At 39.8% G+C, this 17,403-nt stretch overlaps 1 protein-coding gene across 7 annotated transcripts in view; it reads left to right on the plus strand.

Annotated features, from left to right (window-relative positions):
- LOC135210991 (cysteine protease ATG4B-like) overlaps window positions 1-17,403 on the plus strand; it is a 196,565-nt gene that overhangs the window by 164,223 nt on the left and 14,939 nt on the right. For all 7 annotated transcript variants that reach the window (XM_064243997.1, XM_064243994.1, XM_064243996.1 and 4 more), the window contains 4 exons: window positions 1,781-1,890; window positions 2,546-2,624; window positions 13,153-13,307; window positions 14,743-14,899. In XM_064243997.1, coding sequence (XP_064100067.1) covers window positions 1,781-1,890; window positions 2,546-2,624; window positions 13,153-13,307; window positions 14,743-14,899 — 501 coding nt within the window. The remainder of the gene's footprint in view (window positions 1-1,780; window positions 1,891-2,545; window positions 2,625-13,152; window positions 13,308-14,742; window positions 14,900-17,403) is intronic.

The following is a 17,403-nucleotide window of genomic DNA, read 5'->3' on the forward strand; positions in this document are numbered from 1 at the left end:
GACATTTTGTTAGCATAGGCCGAGCCAAGAAAGAGGTGTCTAAGAATACCATTTCTTTTTGGCTTTGTGAGGTGATTAGATAAGCATACTCCTCACCTTCAAGTTCTGTCAAAAATACTGTGCATGCAAGAGTACATGACAGAGGAATAAGTTTCTTGCTGGCCTTTAAGAAGAACTTGTCTGTTCATAGGATTTTGAATGCTGGCTACTGAAGGACATTGCCCACAGGTCCTTGGACACTTTCCTTGGGTCTGTTGGTGGCTGCCCAACAATTTGTGTAGCTCATCCAGTGTCCCTGGCAAGACAGTTCACATCATGCCTAAGATGGTGTGGAAGAGAGAATGAGTGAGATAACTGATCTTTTTCTTTTCCTTTTTCCCTTCATTCCTATGGACAGGTTGAAGATTAGACGTATCATACACTGGACTGGCTTGATGAAGTGAGTGTGGCAGCCTTACTGTTATAGCACTTACACTTATTTTATTTTTATGTTCCATACAACATACAAATCTGCTTCTCAGTAGCATGTACTCATCTCTCCAGCAAGGGGAGTGAGGAGTGGTGACAAACCCTTTGCTTATGGCTGGCATAGTTTTTTGCTTGAACAGATGAAGTTCTTGTTATCTTCCATGGATGCAGTGAATCTGGACATGTCTCATTGTGTTGACTCCCTGCAGACTGAGTTTTATATACCTATATATCTAATCTCTCGCAGGCTTAGACCCCCTTCTTTAAAACTCTCGTATCTGGGAAGTGTGGCTGGGTGTGGTGAACCTCCAGTTGGTTCAGGATTCTCTTACTCCCTCCAAGTATGAGTCTATCCTATTGTTAAGACCAAAGATTTGTTCTGCTTAGAACAAGTAGTATTTGACAATTTTTAATCAGTTGTATTTTTCATAGCTTAACAAACATGAGGTCTTAACATTGACTGCCCACCTCTAGCCACCCCTCTACTAATCCTAGGTTGGAAGAAAGAATAAATGCATCATAGTTTGAGTGACACAACTTTAATTCCTAGTCCCTTTAAAACACCGTAATTGCTACAGGTTGGGCACTTCACTGCAGTTATTGCAGCATCTTTCATTCTCCGTGGCATTGCTACCTGCATTTTACTTTTTATCTTTCCTTGCTGTCCATCTTATATCACTTTAACTGTACTCCATATTTCAACCTTCATTTAATTATAAAGCCTTGTGACAATTTACAAGATGGCTGGCAACTTACTGCCAGAATCCTTGTATAACAGCAACAAAAATTTTATGTAACTGGAAAAGGTTGAGTCCTAAGTAGAGTAAGGTATTTGAGGATTTACCTGCCCTAACCAAAAGATTTACTTTTGGATAGAGTGTTTATATTTGTCACAGACAAGTGTGGTTTTTGAGAAATTTATAGCTAGGTAATTATAAACTGATGATATATTATACAGAGATATTTGTATGTTGTTTTAATTATATAAACTGATATTGTCAGTTTGTCATTTTTTTTCTTTTGCTTATTGTTGATTAAGAAGCCTATTGTTGATGAAGAGACCAGGAATAGGTATCATAATAAACTTTTCAAGCCTATGCCTAATGGTAGCAAAAAATGATAAAGGAAAAGAGGGCAGCCAAATTCTGAAGGTGTGATATACCCATTTTTGTAAGGATTGAAGGTTACAAGCCAGGGAAGGTGGATGCATAAAGAAAATCTTAAAGCTTGGTAGCAAAGGGAAAGAAACAATCGCAGAATCGTGTCATTCAAGGATTAACGTTGCTTTATATTTTTTTTTCTTACATGACAGAATGTTCATGTCAAACTGAAGGTGAAAGATCATGGCGGCCACTACTCTTGTTTATACCCCTAAGATTAGGTCTCTCAGAGATGAACCCCATCTATTATTCTGGTATTAAGGTTTGTAATTCTACTTATTTACATAATTTATAAACATTTTAAATTATGACATTCATTCAATTTGATTATTTGCTAATAATCTGTGGTCATTGGCTAGCAATGCCTTTGAATGAAGTAAAACGCTGATTGTTGTAGAATGTGTAGGTTTAATTCAATTTGATAATACTGTTTTATTGTCATTTTCTTACACTTGTCCAAGTCATGTGTCTACAGGGCCAATAAATTTACAGTTTTATTAACTGCATATTCTCAGGCAAGTTTACATTTTTAAAGGCTGTTTTTTTTCTGATTGACACTGCATTTGAAAGGTGAGAGGGCAGCTTTTAATGCTTTATAGTCCTTCTCTAGCACAATTCTTGTGGCTTGTGCTTTTTCAAGTGGTCTTGAGTAAAGTATGATTATGGATAGGTATATAAACTCATAGTTATTGATAAAAAATTAGGAAAGTGTGGATTTGTGGAACTATTGCAATATTGGATTAAAAAGTAACATTTAGCAGTATTAGATTTGTTTAATGTTGTACAAACACCATTCCATGCTTTGCAAGTAACTAAGTTGAATAATTAAGAGTAATTTTTAGGTATTTTAAATCATATGTACAGTTGAATATAGTGTTGCATTAATTTTCATAAACTTTTCATTTACTTTTTTGCAGAAATGTTTCAAGATGCCTCAGTCTTTAGGCCTTATAGGTGGAAAGCCAAATCATGCTTCATACTTTGTTGGTTTTATGGGTAAGTGACTGTTAGTAATTTCCGTGAAAGTAAGTGAATAGGACAGTATAACTTCTCATGATTGTCCTCTTCATAAAAATACACGAGTGCATTATTTGATCATATTTTTCAGGGGATACAGATATCACTTTTTCACTAAAAGTTTAAGTTTATCCTTTGAACACTTAATATTTCCGGATGCTATAGTTCCCATCATTATACATAAAGTTTTTGTTTTACACCAAATCTCTTATTCTGGGCCTTCAAATACCCAGTCATAATGTGGATTTTTGGGAGGATTCCAAGATCTAAGCCTGGAAAGAGCTGTATTCTCTTGTGCACATTCCTAGCAATGAGTGTCCATTCAAGGTTAAAATTGCTACATAGTATTTATTTTCACTTCATGTTTCATGCCTTATTAGTGATAGAATTGTTTTAGTATTATTTGTTGTATCAAGACTTATTTCTATTTTTTCACAATGGAATTACAACCATAGACTTATATGGGGATGTGTGACCCTTTATTTTATTCTAAGGGAGAAGAAAGTGATCCTGTTGTGCTTCAAGCTGTGGTTTGCTTTTTTGCAATTATTTTAGATTTTGATAAGTGCTATGGTATGCTATTGTTAGCACTAACTAGTTAAACAAGTAGTAGATTTACCTTTTTCCCTTTGGTTGATTTTGTTTAGATTTATTTCATATTTGATTATGTTTTTGCTGTAGGTTCTCACATCCCACTTCTTACTTCCATAGTATCACAGACAGCTGCCACTATGTCATTGACCAATAAATATAAAATATTACATTTTTCTTATCCAAACCAATCTTGTGTTGGTTTAGAAAGATCAGCTGAGGGTGGAGGCAAGATTATTTCGCCATATTCAACTCAATTCAGAGCAATTTGTTTGCTTCTGTGTAATGTAAATTAATCTCTAGAAACTCTTGTTTATATGGGACAAGGTTATTTTTCATTATATGAAGTGTTTTTAAGTTGAAATATGACCTAAATATGTCTTGTTGTGAACTACATTTAGTTATTTTTTTCGTTAGTAGATAGTGCGTTTTCTGGTTATCGGTGGCTAGGCCTAAGCACGGAGAGACCTTCATGAAATACAAACATAACAAATTTGCATCTTTTTCTTTGGTCTTTTAAAGTTATGCTGTACCTCACTGTACTATTCAATAATAGTGTATGTAGTCTCATATCACTATAGTATTATAAAATACATACATAGAGATCAGTGTTTTGATTTGGAAAAATCAGCTGAGACTGGAGTTAAGATTATTTTGCTGTATTTAATTAAATTCAGAGCGATCTTCTTGCTTGTATTTATCATAAATTAATCTCTAAAAACTCTAATTTTATGGGACAAGGTTATTTTTTGTTATATGAAGCATTTTTCAAGTTGAAATATGACTTAAGTAGGTTTTTTTGTGAACTAGATTAAGTTATATTTTTAATTAATAGATGGTGTTGAGAGCATGTTTTTTGTGTAAAAAGTAACAGATTTCATTTGCTATTTTCATCCTACTTCATAATAACACAATATTAACATATTTATCTTTTATCAGCATGAAAATAACAGCAAAATGTGTTCTTTCATATAGTCATTAGCAGTGTGAACATTTTTTTTTCTCAGATTCAGCTACAACTGCAGCTTAATTTTAGCAGTACTCTACGTATTTCCTTGCCAGTATTTTCTTCTAAGCAAATAAAGTTATAATGCAAAAATATTTAAGTCCTGTTCTACTTAACATCATTTGTAACATAACTGCGGTAATTTTTTACTATCATATAATGGCTGAAATGCAAACAAAACATTGTTATTATCAGATTTAGTTTGGTTGTTTTATGTAAAATCAGTTGTTTTTGGCTGTAGCATTTAAGAAATGATTATAACATTACTAACAATTCTTTTATCATTCTCTTTTGCTTTTTGAACTTAACTAGAAGATATGATAAAAAAAGAGATTGAGGAAACATTAGCAGTCTGAAAAAGATGAGTTTTTTTTCTCTTTCTCATTCTAGGCCAAGATTTACCAATAAGGTAATTGAATCTGACATTAAAAATTTGTAGAACTATTATGCAGACCATAGTAAATGATTAGGCAAATGAAATTCCACATTTTCATTAAAGAGTGATTACATATTAGGGCAAAATATCTGGCTGTGACACTGTCTAAGGCATCGTTAACAAGTCTAGGGCACCGTAAGATGGATTGTGGGGTCCGTAGACTTTTGAATTTCTGGTAGCGATGATTTTCGGTTTGTCTCAGGTGCCCAGGAATGGAACCCCTGTCGGTAACAGAGAACTGCCTTTATATTACATGTTCCTAGTATTATATTCTTGCAGAAAACTAAACTACACAATTAATGATCTTAGTATTATGTGCCTACGAGAAACAAAATTAGGCAACCGCTTACATATTCCAAGCCTAAACTATGTATTCTTTCATTCTGTGTCACCCGTCAATGAAAGAAGTAAAGGCAAAGCTTGTACTATGATTATAAATGATAACACATTACATATAAATAAAATTTTATTCTATTATAAAAAGGTCATTTCTGGGCTCAGCCGTGTCGCTCCGTGAAATGTGTCCTCTTTAGCACTATTTCTAGTAAAATATTGCTATGATACCAGAGAACTGCTAAATTGGACATGTCAGAAGTCTCTGACTCGCTCACCTAAATAAAAGGTGTCGGTATAGAACTGGGGCGAGTGTTAAACACTACCACAGCAACCCCTCCAATTAGCCTTTTCCTCATCAAAAGACCCTGAAAATGGGGAGCCGACCTATAGGTCACACCCAGCTACCCTGTTGAAGGGGACTGCGGCGTCATTCTTATCGATAGCCTCCCAGCGTTGCACGCTTGTTTATAGCTATCTGTTCTTTTTATTGGTTTCTTTATTCTTTTTCGTTATGGATCGTCAATCTGCCTCTTCACCCAAGTTAAGTACTGGTTCGCCCTTTTTCTGTATTTAGGGAGTGATTTTGCCTTTCGTTTTGCCTTTATTTAGGATTTTGTTAGGCGTCTCCTCCCGTAGCGAGCGGTAGCGAGCCGCCATTACGTCGTTCCCTTGTTTTGTACCAATTTCGAGCGGGCTTCTTTCAGTACCTATATATTTATATTTATATACTCGTAACTTATAATATTTCAGTATATATTTTCAGTATATATTTTATTATGTCTTGGGTGGCAGTTGCTTTGTCGATCTTGTTTGATCTACGTTTATTATTTTCATGATTTCCTGTTTTTCAAGGGGGTCGGCATTCGTGCACGTTTCTTTGTTTCGTGCTTTGATGTTTATCTACTGTTCCCCCCTCCCCCCTTTTATTTTAGTTTGGTATTTTCCATTCAAGAATTCCCCCTTTTTCTTTTCGTCAGCTTACCGTTTGTTTTCGTTTTGTCGGTAAGCAAGTAATTTTTCCTTGTTGCGCCCACTCTCATTGAGTGGCCTCCATTGCGTTTTATATTTTTCGCCCCTTATTTTCATTACCCCTGTTAAAGCATGTTTTTCCCTTAGCTTTAAGTAATTGATTTTATTTTGTCTATGTATATTTGGGTGTTCGGTCGGCAGCTAGCCTTCATAGGCTTTGCCTGCGTTTCCTCGTGATTCTTTATTCGCGGGGATTCGCTGGTCACGTGATCGTCCCCCCTTCAGCCCTCCCTCCCTCCCCCTCTCGTGGGACTCCCCGTAGTTGGGTGCCGCTCTCGTTGTTTGTTGCTGACGGCCGGTCCCACCAGCGGAGGGGGAGGTGTAGTGGGTCTCCCAGGACCTTGGGCTGGGGAGTGTCGCTTCTTAGCCGACCGCCTCCGGAGTTGTTAGTCGCACTGCGTTTCAGCCTCGGCTTCCGTGGATTGTTGCGCTCTGTTTCTTTCACTCCCGGAGCTTACATCCACCCGCCTAAAACATTCCCTCTCCGCATAAGGCGGGTTTAGATTCCGGCCTCTCCCGGAGTCATTGAGGGTTATGTTTACGGAAGTTACTCTTCCGTAGGCGGAGATAGTATATTTGTTATTTTAGTTTTTATTATTATCATTATTTTTATCTTTATTTTTATTTTTATTTTTATTTTCTTTTTGCCACGGAACTTGGGAGTTCATGTGGCCGTCCCGGGTTATTTCGTGTACCCCCCTCTCCGGGTCATACAGCTCCGGGTATACAACTCCGGGTGGTTTTTTTCCTTACACAGTTCCCGGGACGTTAACATATGAATATATATACCCTTTCTTTTCTTTATAGCCCGGAATGCCCCGGCACAAAAAAAAAAAAAAAAAAAAAAAAAAAAAAAAAAATAAATAAATATATTCCATTATCCTATTAAGTGTGTGCAATTGTTCTTATATATTATTGCACTTACAGGCCTCTCAGTGTCTGGTTGCCGGCTGTAGTGCTGCTCTGCAAGATCCGTGCGGGATCTTGCAGAGCAGCAGTTTGTCGGGGCCACGCCCCCTGTGCAGTGCTGCTTCCTGATTCCGTGGTCTGGCATCATGAAAACTGTTTTGCCTGCTACGACTTGGTACATCAGGCTACCTCTTCGGTAAGTTACCGCACTGCTGGTTCTATGTTTATTGTAAAAAAAAAAAAAAAACAAATATTGAAATGAGATAAAATAAATGATCAATTAAAATTTCTTTAAATTAAATTACATTGATTAATCAGTAATTATAGAATAATGTTCAAGGAATTTACTTGCTATTGACACATTCCTTGCATTACAGGCTGAGCAGTCTATTAAGGATGCTGCACTCTCCGCCCTCAAGATCTGGGTTGGAGGGTTGGACGGAACGTAGGGAAGGCTAAGCCGTATATTCTGTCCCGAGATATGGCGACTTTGCTCTTCCCAGCCGGAAAATCTGCCGGATACGTCGATCCAAAAGTAGCGGCACCGATTATCAAATGAATCCAAGACTCAGTTATTGAACAGCAAGAGGCGGAATTGCCGGACCTTGGACTAGAGGAAGTCTCACTTGAAGTGGTTGAGGATTTGCCCGTTACACTAGGCACGGGTACAGGTAACAGTGTTAATGAGGCTAGCTTAGTTAGTCACCGGGATCTTTCCTTGAGTGACTCTGATTCTTCCTCTCTCCTCACTTCCAATTCCTTCATGGGTTTCACAGGAGGTTTGCCCCCTCCCAGGTTGCACTCCTTTTCTGTGATTCCTAAACTAAAGAAAAAACCTGCGGGTAAAACCTTGCTTAAAGGCAGATCAGAGACAATGCCAAGGCCTGGGCAGTCACCAGAGGTTCATACACACATTAAAACTAAAATAAAGTCGCCTTCCAAACCTTCAATCCCAAGGTCTCAAGGAGGGAATTCTTCCTATTGCCCTACCAGTCCCATTCCATTAACTTCTAGGGACCGGATACCTCATAAGGTACCGCAAGAGGGACAGGATGATTCTCCTTCCGTTGACCAAGACCAGTTCAACACAAATATTCTAAATCAGGTCAGTAGCCTTGGTAGCTTACTCAGCTCAGTTGCAGCAAGGTTTGAAGAAGTGTTTAGCAGGTTAGGTGCTCAGGACTCCCTGATTGCAGGTCTCAGACAGGAGTCGACAGTTTCGGCCCCTTCTAGTAGCTTGATGCAAGCTCAGAGCATGCCTGACGGGTCCACGCTCCCTCCTTTCCACCCCGGTAATCCCTGGAGGGTGGCTAACTTCGCTCCGTTTGTCAATGGGATGTTGACTATAGAAGGTTGCGGCACACGTAGGCTCGAGGATTTCGAGTTTTTCCCCGAAGGTTTACAGCCTCCATTTATAGGCTATGTTAGGCTTACGGAGGCAGCTCTGGTTAGAGAGGATAAGGTCCCCCAGGAGACTGTTATCCTTTCTAGAGATCAGGCTCAGCAAACATGGATACGGAGCCTAGAAGAGTGGGACTGCTCAAATACTAGAGTAACAGCTTTTAAAAGTCCTTTCACCATGTTTACAACTGATGTTGGGAACCCCTTACCTTTTACATCAAAGGTAGCAGAACTTACACTCCAGGCAGTGACTCGGGAAGAGCCCATGCCCCAGCTTAGGGAGACAGATCCCAAATCTTTACTACTCCCAGGTAGGGAGGATTTGTGGGAGGATTTGCCAGCTACGTTCTCGGTAGGCAAGCTGAAGCCAGATTGTGCAATCACCTTGTTTAGTGAACGCCTTCCTAGGCTGTCAGACGCATTGATCCAAGCCGAATTTGACGCTAAGACACGTCTCGCAAGGTCTCTTAACTCCCTAGTGATGACAGAGACGGCGGCTCGGGAGTTACGCTCAGGAGCTGCTGTTTAAGGTCATTGCGAAGTCGTTACTTTTAAGCATGCAATGTGACTTGTACGACTTTGCGATTGCTAGGAGAAATTGCAGGAAGCATGTTCTATCTGAGGCTACGATCAGGCACGAACCCAACAAGCTTCTAGCTTCCTCAATCTGGGGTGCAGATCTCTTCCCAGCTTCAGCAGTAACCGAGGTTCAGAGCGAGGCATCACGTCTTAACCAAAGCATCAGGTTCCGTTGGGGAATCCCTTTCAAAAGGAAATCAGAGTCTTCTTCCTCCAGTTTTAGGGCTAGGAAGAGGCAAAGGAAGTTCCAACCTTTCCAAGTCCCGCAACAGCATCCTGTGCTACAAGCTGTTCCAATCAACAGGTATCCCAGCCTTCGACTTCTAAGGCTCAGCCTCAGCAACAGCATCAATTTGTCTTCCTTTCGCCGCCGTCTAACCAACAGGTCTCCTCACAGTATTCAGTGTCGCCCGCTTTTAACCCGGTCTATGAGAGTCGGGCATTTCACCCCTTTACCAGAGTTGCTAGGGGTGGCAGGGCTAGAGGATCCTTTCGCCAGCGCGGAGGAGCCAGAGCCCAAGGGCGAGCTAGAGGTGCAAGGTCAGGCAGAGGATCCCGGCCTTCATCATCTCAATGAAGTTTCTCAGGTAGGAGGCAGGCTGTACCTCTTTCGTCATCGTTGGGGGTTCAGCAGTTGGGCAAAAAGCATAGTATCCAGAGGCCTAGGCTGGAGTTGGATCAAAGGTCCTCCTCCACCCATCACCTTCTATCAGGAACCAACGCAGGAATTGATGGATTACTCCAAGGACCTTCTCCAGAAGGGAGCAATCTCCAGGACGAAGAACTTGAAATTTCAGGGTCGTCTATTCAGCGTCCCAAAGAAAGGGACCGACAAAAGAAGGGTGATCTTAGACTTGTCCCGTCTAAACTTGTACATTCGTTGCGACAAGTTCAAAATGCTGACCATCTCTCAGGTGCGGACCTTACTTCCCCGTGGGGCCGTCACCACCTCTATAGATCTTACAGACGCCTACTATCATGTCCCGATAGCTCGGCACTTCCGACCATTCCTCGGCTTCAAACTAGGGAAAGAAGCCTACTCCTTCAAAGTAATGCCCTTCGGGCTAAATATAGCACCAAGGGTTTTCACGAAACTGGCAGAGGCAGTGGTGCAGGAGCTAAGGTCCCAGGGTATATTGGTGGTGGCGTACCTAGACGATTGGCTAATCTGGGAGATGGACAAAGGCAAATGTATGAAAGCCACGGACAAGGTCATGTCTTTCCTGGAATATTTAGGGTTCAAGATCAACAGGACCAAGTCCCGGTTGACTCCGGAGTCCAAGTTCCAGTGGCTAGGGATTCATTGGGACTTGGATTCTCACACTCTTTCCATTCCAGCAGGAAAGAGAAAGGAGATTGCCAAGGCAACAAGACAATTCTTAAAGTGCAAAGAGACTTCGAGAAGGAATCAGGAGAGGATCCTAGGCTCGCTCCAGTTTGCCTCAGTCACGGACGTTCTGTTGAAAGCCAAGCTCAAGGACATCAATCGAGTTTGGCGTTCGAAGGCAAATGCCAAGTGTCGGGACAAGTTCGCCCGGATACCTCTGATTCTCAGAAAACGCCTGCGCCCATGGACAAAGGCCGCCAACCTAGCCAAGGAGTTACCGTTGCAGTTTCCTCCCCCGTCCCTAGTGGTGCATACGGACGCACGCTGACAGGTTGGGGAGGTTATTCACAGCACGAGAAGGTTCAGGGAACTTGGTCACCTCACTTCCAAACACTTCACATCAACATTCTGGAAGCTATGGCAGTGTTTCTGACTTTAAAAAAGCTCCGTCCTCCAAAGAAGACTCAATCAGGTTGGTCCTCGACAGTGCAGTAGTAGTACACTGTATAAACAGAGGTGGTTCAAAGTCAAGTCATGTGAACCACGTGATGATAGCAATCTTTTCCCTAGCAGCCAAGAACACCTGGCATCTGTCGGCTACTCACCTGGCAGGAGTCCACAATGTAGTGGCAGACGCCCTGTCTCGGTCGGTCCCTCTGGAATCAGAATGGTCACTGGACCGAGAATCCTTCGAGAGGGTTTGCCAAAGAGTACCAGGTCTAGAAGTAGATCTGTTTGCCACAGAGGCAAACCACAAGCTGCCTTGTTACGTAGCCCCCAATCTGGACCCTCTGGCATACGCTACGGACGCCCTGAGCATAGATTGGAACCAGTGGACGAAGATCTATTTATTCCCTCCAGTGAACCTTCTCCTGAAGGTGCTGCACAAGTGAGATCCTTCGAAGGTCAGGTGGCTCTCATAGCCCCTCACTGGCCCAAGAGCAACTGGTTTTCCCCTTCTCCTGGAACTAGGTCTTCGCCCTCACCCTCTCCCGGACTTGAGACTATCGCAACAAGTTCAAACGAGGACTGTGTTCGATTCCTCAGGTCTTCACAAAACCCTAACTTTATGGATTTGTTTCATGAAGTTTGCAGGTAAGAGAGTAGGCGACATTGATCCACAGAACATGTTGTTCTTGGAGTCAGACAAGAGAGAGTCTACGCTTCGCCAGTATGACTCAGCAGTTAAGAAATTGTCTTCGTTCCTCAGAGAATCAAATATCAAAGTAATGACATTGAACGTGGCCATAACCTTCTTCAGGTCTTTGTTTGAACAAGGCTTGGCAGCTGCAACAATAACAACCACTAAGTCAGCTCTGAAAAAGATTTTTCTTCTTGGGTTTGGTATCAATCTAACCGAGTCTTATTTCACCTCTATCCCAAGGGCATGTGCACGTCTACGGCCCATTCACAGACCGTCGTCAGTGTCATGGTTTCTTATTAATGATGTTCTTAGGTTAGCCTCGGAAACAGACAACTTCAAATGTGATTACCAAACCATTTTGCGTAAAACTCTGTTCTTATTGAGTCTAGCTTCAGGTGCCAGAATATCAGAGCTGTCATCTTTATCTAGAGATGAAGCGCATATTGAGTTCCTTTCCTCGGGGGACGTGTTGCTTTTGCCAAATAAGCAATTTCTAGCTAAGAATGAAGACCCCTTGATGAGGTGGTCTCCATGGAAGATTGTCCCGCTTCCGCAGGATCCATCGTTATGTCCTGTTAAAACTCTTAAGGACTATTTATCTAGGACGTCTACCTATTCCGAAGGCCCCCTTTTCATTAGAAAAGATGGTGGTACATTATCTCTAAAAGGCATTAGGCAGCAGATTTTATATTTTATCAAGAAAGCCAGCCCAGGGTCATTCCCCAAGGTGCATGACATTCGGGCAATAGCAACTTCTGTTAACTTCTTCAAATATATGGACTTTGATGATCTGAAGAAGTATACTGGTTGGAAGTCACCCTTGGTTTTCAAAAAGCACTACCTTAAGTCTTTAGAGGATCTTAAATATCATGCAATAGCTGCAGGAAGGCCAGTGTCTCCTACTGCTACATCATTATAGTACCGTCCTTGTGTCATATGAATCTTTTCAATTATGCCAGCCTCATTAACATTTTACCTACCTCAGCAAATGCCTTAGCTATTAGAATAAGTGTATAATCGTGTATAATTATTTTATTATGTATGTGACTTATTGCAAATGTTGCCACATGTTTTGGCTATATAGTATATTTTGTAAATAAATTGTATTTTTTTCCAATTCTAAACTATTTTATTATTTCCTTTGATTTCATTAATATGATTTTTCCTTTCAGGATAGTATAGCTTGGTGTTTCTCTGGTACAATTTCACGGAGCGACACGGCTGAGCCCAGAAAAGGGATTTTGACGTAGGAAAAATCTATTTCTGGGCGAGGAAGCCGTGTCACCCAGTGAAATCCCCCCCTTTTTTCCTTTTTCCCCCCCCTTGCTGTGCACCAAGCTTCTTTGCTATCGATAAGTATGACGCCGCAGTCCCCTTCAACAGGGTAGCTGGGTGTGACCTATAGGTCGGCTCCCCGTTTTCAGGGTCTTTTGATGAGGAAAAGGCTAATTGGAGGGGTTGCTGTGGTAGTGTTTAACACTCGCCCCAGTTCTATACCGACACCTTTTATTTAGGTGAGCGAGTCAGAGACTTCTGACATGTCCAATTTATCAGTTCTCTGGTATCATAGCAATATTTTACTAGAAATAGTGCTAAAGAGGACACATTTCACTGGGCGACACGGCTTCCTCGCCCAGAAATAGATTTTTCCTACGTCAAAATCCCTTTTTTCTTCTGTTGAGGGTTGGAGTTTCTGCATGGAGAAGCATATGTACTATTTGGTTTCACTAGAAAAGCTTGTGTTTTCAGGGGATGAAATAGTGTATTTAGATCCACATACAACACAGGATTCAGGGAGTGTGGATAAGAAAACTACAGAGGCAGAAGTGGAATTAGACAAGTCGTATCATTGCTCTTTTGCTCAACGGATGCCTTTAGAACAATTGGACCCCTCTTTGGCACTGGTATGTAATAGTATACATATATAGAATAATGTGAAGTGAAATTAGGATTTAACTAACTTGTTCTAGAGTGTTACATGATTTAAAAGTCTTTGCACTTTAGGTGAAAATCTGTTGTAATAGATTTGCTTTTGGAAAATGAGTCTCATTTTCTTCACAGCAAGTCTTGCTTTTAAAGTAAAGTAGTTAAATTTCATTAAGCTGTTAATGCATCACTGCAACAGCAGCCAACCACCTATTGTTCTTATTTGCAAAATGTTGGGAATACATAAAGTCTAATAAGTAATATAATTGAATTCAGGATTTCAGTTTTACTTTCTCATCAAAGATGAAATCATTAATATTCCTTCATGATGGAAACATTGTTCTGTTCTACATATCTGTGATGTGTACAGTTGATTTTGTCAATTTGCCATAAAAAAGTTATGTTAATAGAACTTAGAGGTTGTTTTAGTAAAGCAGGTTGGTTCATGCAAATTATAAACTTAGCATTTTTACACAAACACATACCACTGTGGATGGACAAACCAAGTCCTAAATTGCTACCCTAGTTGGTGGTTACCTCTAAATGATATTAGACCTTGACCCAGCAGTTTCCATATCACACAGTTCCATTGTCATGTTATATTTTCTCAGAAATGGACATGTTAAAATGTTGTGATAGCTTTTAACTGTTTATCTTCATGCTTATCACATTCAGTATAAAAGATATAATATATAATGAAAAAGAATTCATATATGAATGACTGATATAAATTTGGAAGAGTTATGTGAAAAAGCAATTGGAGATGGAGAAGGTTTGGATTGGAGTATAGTGGAAAAAATCCACAGATATGCAGATAATATGTCTACAAAGCTTCATACCTTAATGCATCATATATAACTATTCATACTTTAATACATCATAATAACTAATAAAAATAATTAATGATGAAAGCATGCATAAAAGGATAAAATAACTTGAGATGGAGAGTGGATCATTGAATTTAAATCTTCAAATATTAAGGAAAATATTAAGGAACAGGAACATTGATGTCTTACTAGCAAGGGAGCATATTTTTAGATGGCCAAGTGAAAAGCAAAAGTAGTCATTTGATAGATTAATTGTGGACTAGGGTTGCATCAGTTAGGCTAACCTTCCATGGGTAATACTATTCATGTAGGTAAAAGTTTACTTCAGGATTATGAGAAACTGCTTTATTCCTGCTTGTTGGCCACTTAACAATTTTTTTTATATGCTACATGTTAATTTCCTAGGCATACAAATAGAAGTTTTTTCTGTCTTTGAATGTTACAGGGCTCAGTATGGTTTCCTTATAAAAATCTTGAGAAACCTTACTGAACTTTTTTGTATGATCGTTCTTGTGATGGTAACACTGATACGTATACTGTAATATTAAAAGAGCATTATTATCTAACAGAATTCTGCTTTTTTCAGTGCTTTTACTGTGGTACAGAGAAAGAGTATGATGATTTGTGTAATCGCATGCGTCAAGAGCTTATTGATAGTGAAAAGACGCCTTTGTTTGAACTTGTCTCAACAAGACCAGATTACATGAAGGATGATACTTCCAATGAAGGAGCAACTGGTATTTGTAAGTATTTTTACTCTGAGTTTGCTGCATTTTCTTATATGTAACTGACATATAAGTAAAGTTGATACTATACAGGCAGTCCCTACGTTACGACGGGGTTCTGTTCTTGAGACGTGTCGTAACCCGAAAATCGTCGTAAGCCGGAACATCGTCGAAAATCCTAAAAAAACCTTACTTTTAATGCTTTGGGTGCATTAAAAACTACGTAAACTGCATTCTTATTGCATTTTTTATCAATAATACCTTCAAATATTGATTATTTTGCATTTTTGGTATCATATTTCTTGTGCCAGATGAGCGTTGTAGGCATTGTAACCCTGGAACATGTGCTGTATTCCCAGAAATAATTTCTGATGAATATAATTGTAAATCGCCTTAACCCCGGAACGTCGTAAGCCGAACCCGTCGTAACCCGGGGACTGCCTGGGCGGTCCCCGGGTTACGACGGTTCCGGCTTACGACGTTCCGAGGTTACGACACTTTTTCTTAAATAAGGGATTTTGACGAAGGAAAAATCTATTTCTGGGTGATTGGCTCGTGTCGCCCTATGAAAGTATCCTTAATATCATTCTTTCTAGGTAAAATTAGCCTAAAATTACCAGAGAAAAACAAAATTAAGAAAATGTCAGTAAAACTGACTCGCTCACTCTTAAAAAGAAGTGTCGGTATGATAAAGGGGCGAGTGTGGAACACTACCACGAGCCAAACACCAATTAGAACTTCCTGTCAGAATCCCCCCAAGAGAGAGCTGATACCAACGGGCGATGCAGCCTCTACTACTACTACTAGAGGACGCCACGGACAGCAGCGCCCCTAGCGGACATCCTTAAATAAAATAGTTAAATACATCTTGTCCTGCAAGGGGGGGGAAAACAAACTATAAAAAAAAAAAAAGGGGGGGTTTCATAGGGCGACACGAGCCAATCACCCAGAAATAGATTTTTCCTTCGTCAAAATCCCTTTTCTGGGCTCAGCTCGTGTCGGCCTATGAAAGAGTACCAGAGAAACAGACAAGATGGGAAAAAAAGGAACAATGAAAAACAATTAAAAATGATGGATATAATATAAGTAAATCAATTACAGCATACAAATAAGCACTTAAATAACTTATTTTAACAGTAAAATAATAAAATGTTAGTAAACTTAAAGTACTTAAATGGTAATTAAAGAAAATTACAAAGATGCATGTAAAATAAGGAAAATTGGATTTACTTAACAAAATACAAAATTCCAAAATATATATACACCCATGTGTCCTACCTAGCATTAAAAACAAGGGTAGGTACACTGAAATCCAATTCATCAATACAATTATTTCAAAATAAATACAAACACATTGTGACTGAAGTCCATCATAAACATAAAATGGTGAATATATACAAACATATTGTGTCCTACCCTAGCATAAAAATAAGGGTAGGTACACTGAAGTACATTATCAGTACAAATGTGGATGTCCCTAGCAAAAAAATAAGGTACAAACCACTATATGATACAACGGCTAAGGCTATGATGTTGAGTAGCCTGACGATAGGGTGAGGCATGTTGGTTTATGTAGGTAGAAAGGAGACCTGGATCTATACTACAACTACTAAACAGCATCAGGGGAAACTATGTTTCCCGCTGCTACTGCTGAAAACTTTAAAGATTCCAAGGACTTTAAATAATGCCGTTTAAAGACTGTCGGGGATTTCCATCCAGTACTTTCTAAGATCCTCAAAATTCATATGTTGGAAATAATTAATTGAGGTGGCTACTCCCCTGATATCATGCGCTTTTGGGAATGACTCAGGGTTGGCTTGTTTAATAAAGTAAAGGATTTGCTGCCTAATACCTTTAACTGATAAAGTACCACCTTTTTCTCTCATGAAGAGAGCACCTGAGGATCTAGAAGAAGTACGAGATAGAAAGGCTCTAAGAGTTGATACTGGGCAGAGAGAAGGATCCTGTGGAAGTGGGATAACCTTCCAAGGGGCCCACCTTGCAAGAGGATCTTCATTTTTGGCTAAAAAGCTACGATCCGGAGCAAGTAGAACTTCTCCTGATGGGGAGGAATTCCACATGACCCGCATCCCTGGATAGAGCCGACAGTTCTGAAATTCTAGCTCCTGAGGCTAGGCTTAATAAGAATAATGTCTTCCTCAGAAGCATTATGAATGTACAAGATGAGTTGTCAGTATCTGAAGCTAGTTTGAGGACGTCATTTAAGAACCATGAAACTGTAGTAGGCCTCTGGGAAGGTCTAAGTCTAGCACAGGCTTTCGGGATAGATGTGAAATAAGATTCAGTCAAATCTATCTGAAAACCTACTTGAAAGATTTTCTTCAAAGCCGATTTATGAGTAGTAATCGTGCTAGCAGCTAAACCTTTTTCAAATAAGGATCTGAAAAAGGATATAGCCAAATTAACTGTCATGGTTGTAGTGTTCGATTCTCTCAAGAAAGATGCTAATTTTTTAACAGCTGAGTCATATTGTCTAATGGTTGACTCTCTCTTATCTGATT

This window comes from Macrobrachium nipponense, chromosome 4 (genome assembly GCF_015104395.2).
Source record: "Macrobrachium nipponense isolate FS-2020 chromosome 4, ASM1510439v2, whole genome shotgun sequence".
In the NCBI taxonomy this organism is placed as follows: Eukaryota; Metazoa; Arthropoda; class Malacostraca; order Decapoda; family Palaemonidae; genus Macrobrachium; species Macrobrachium nipponense.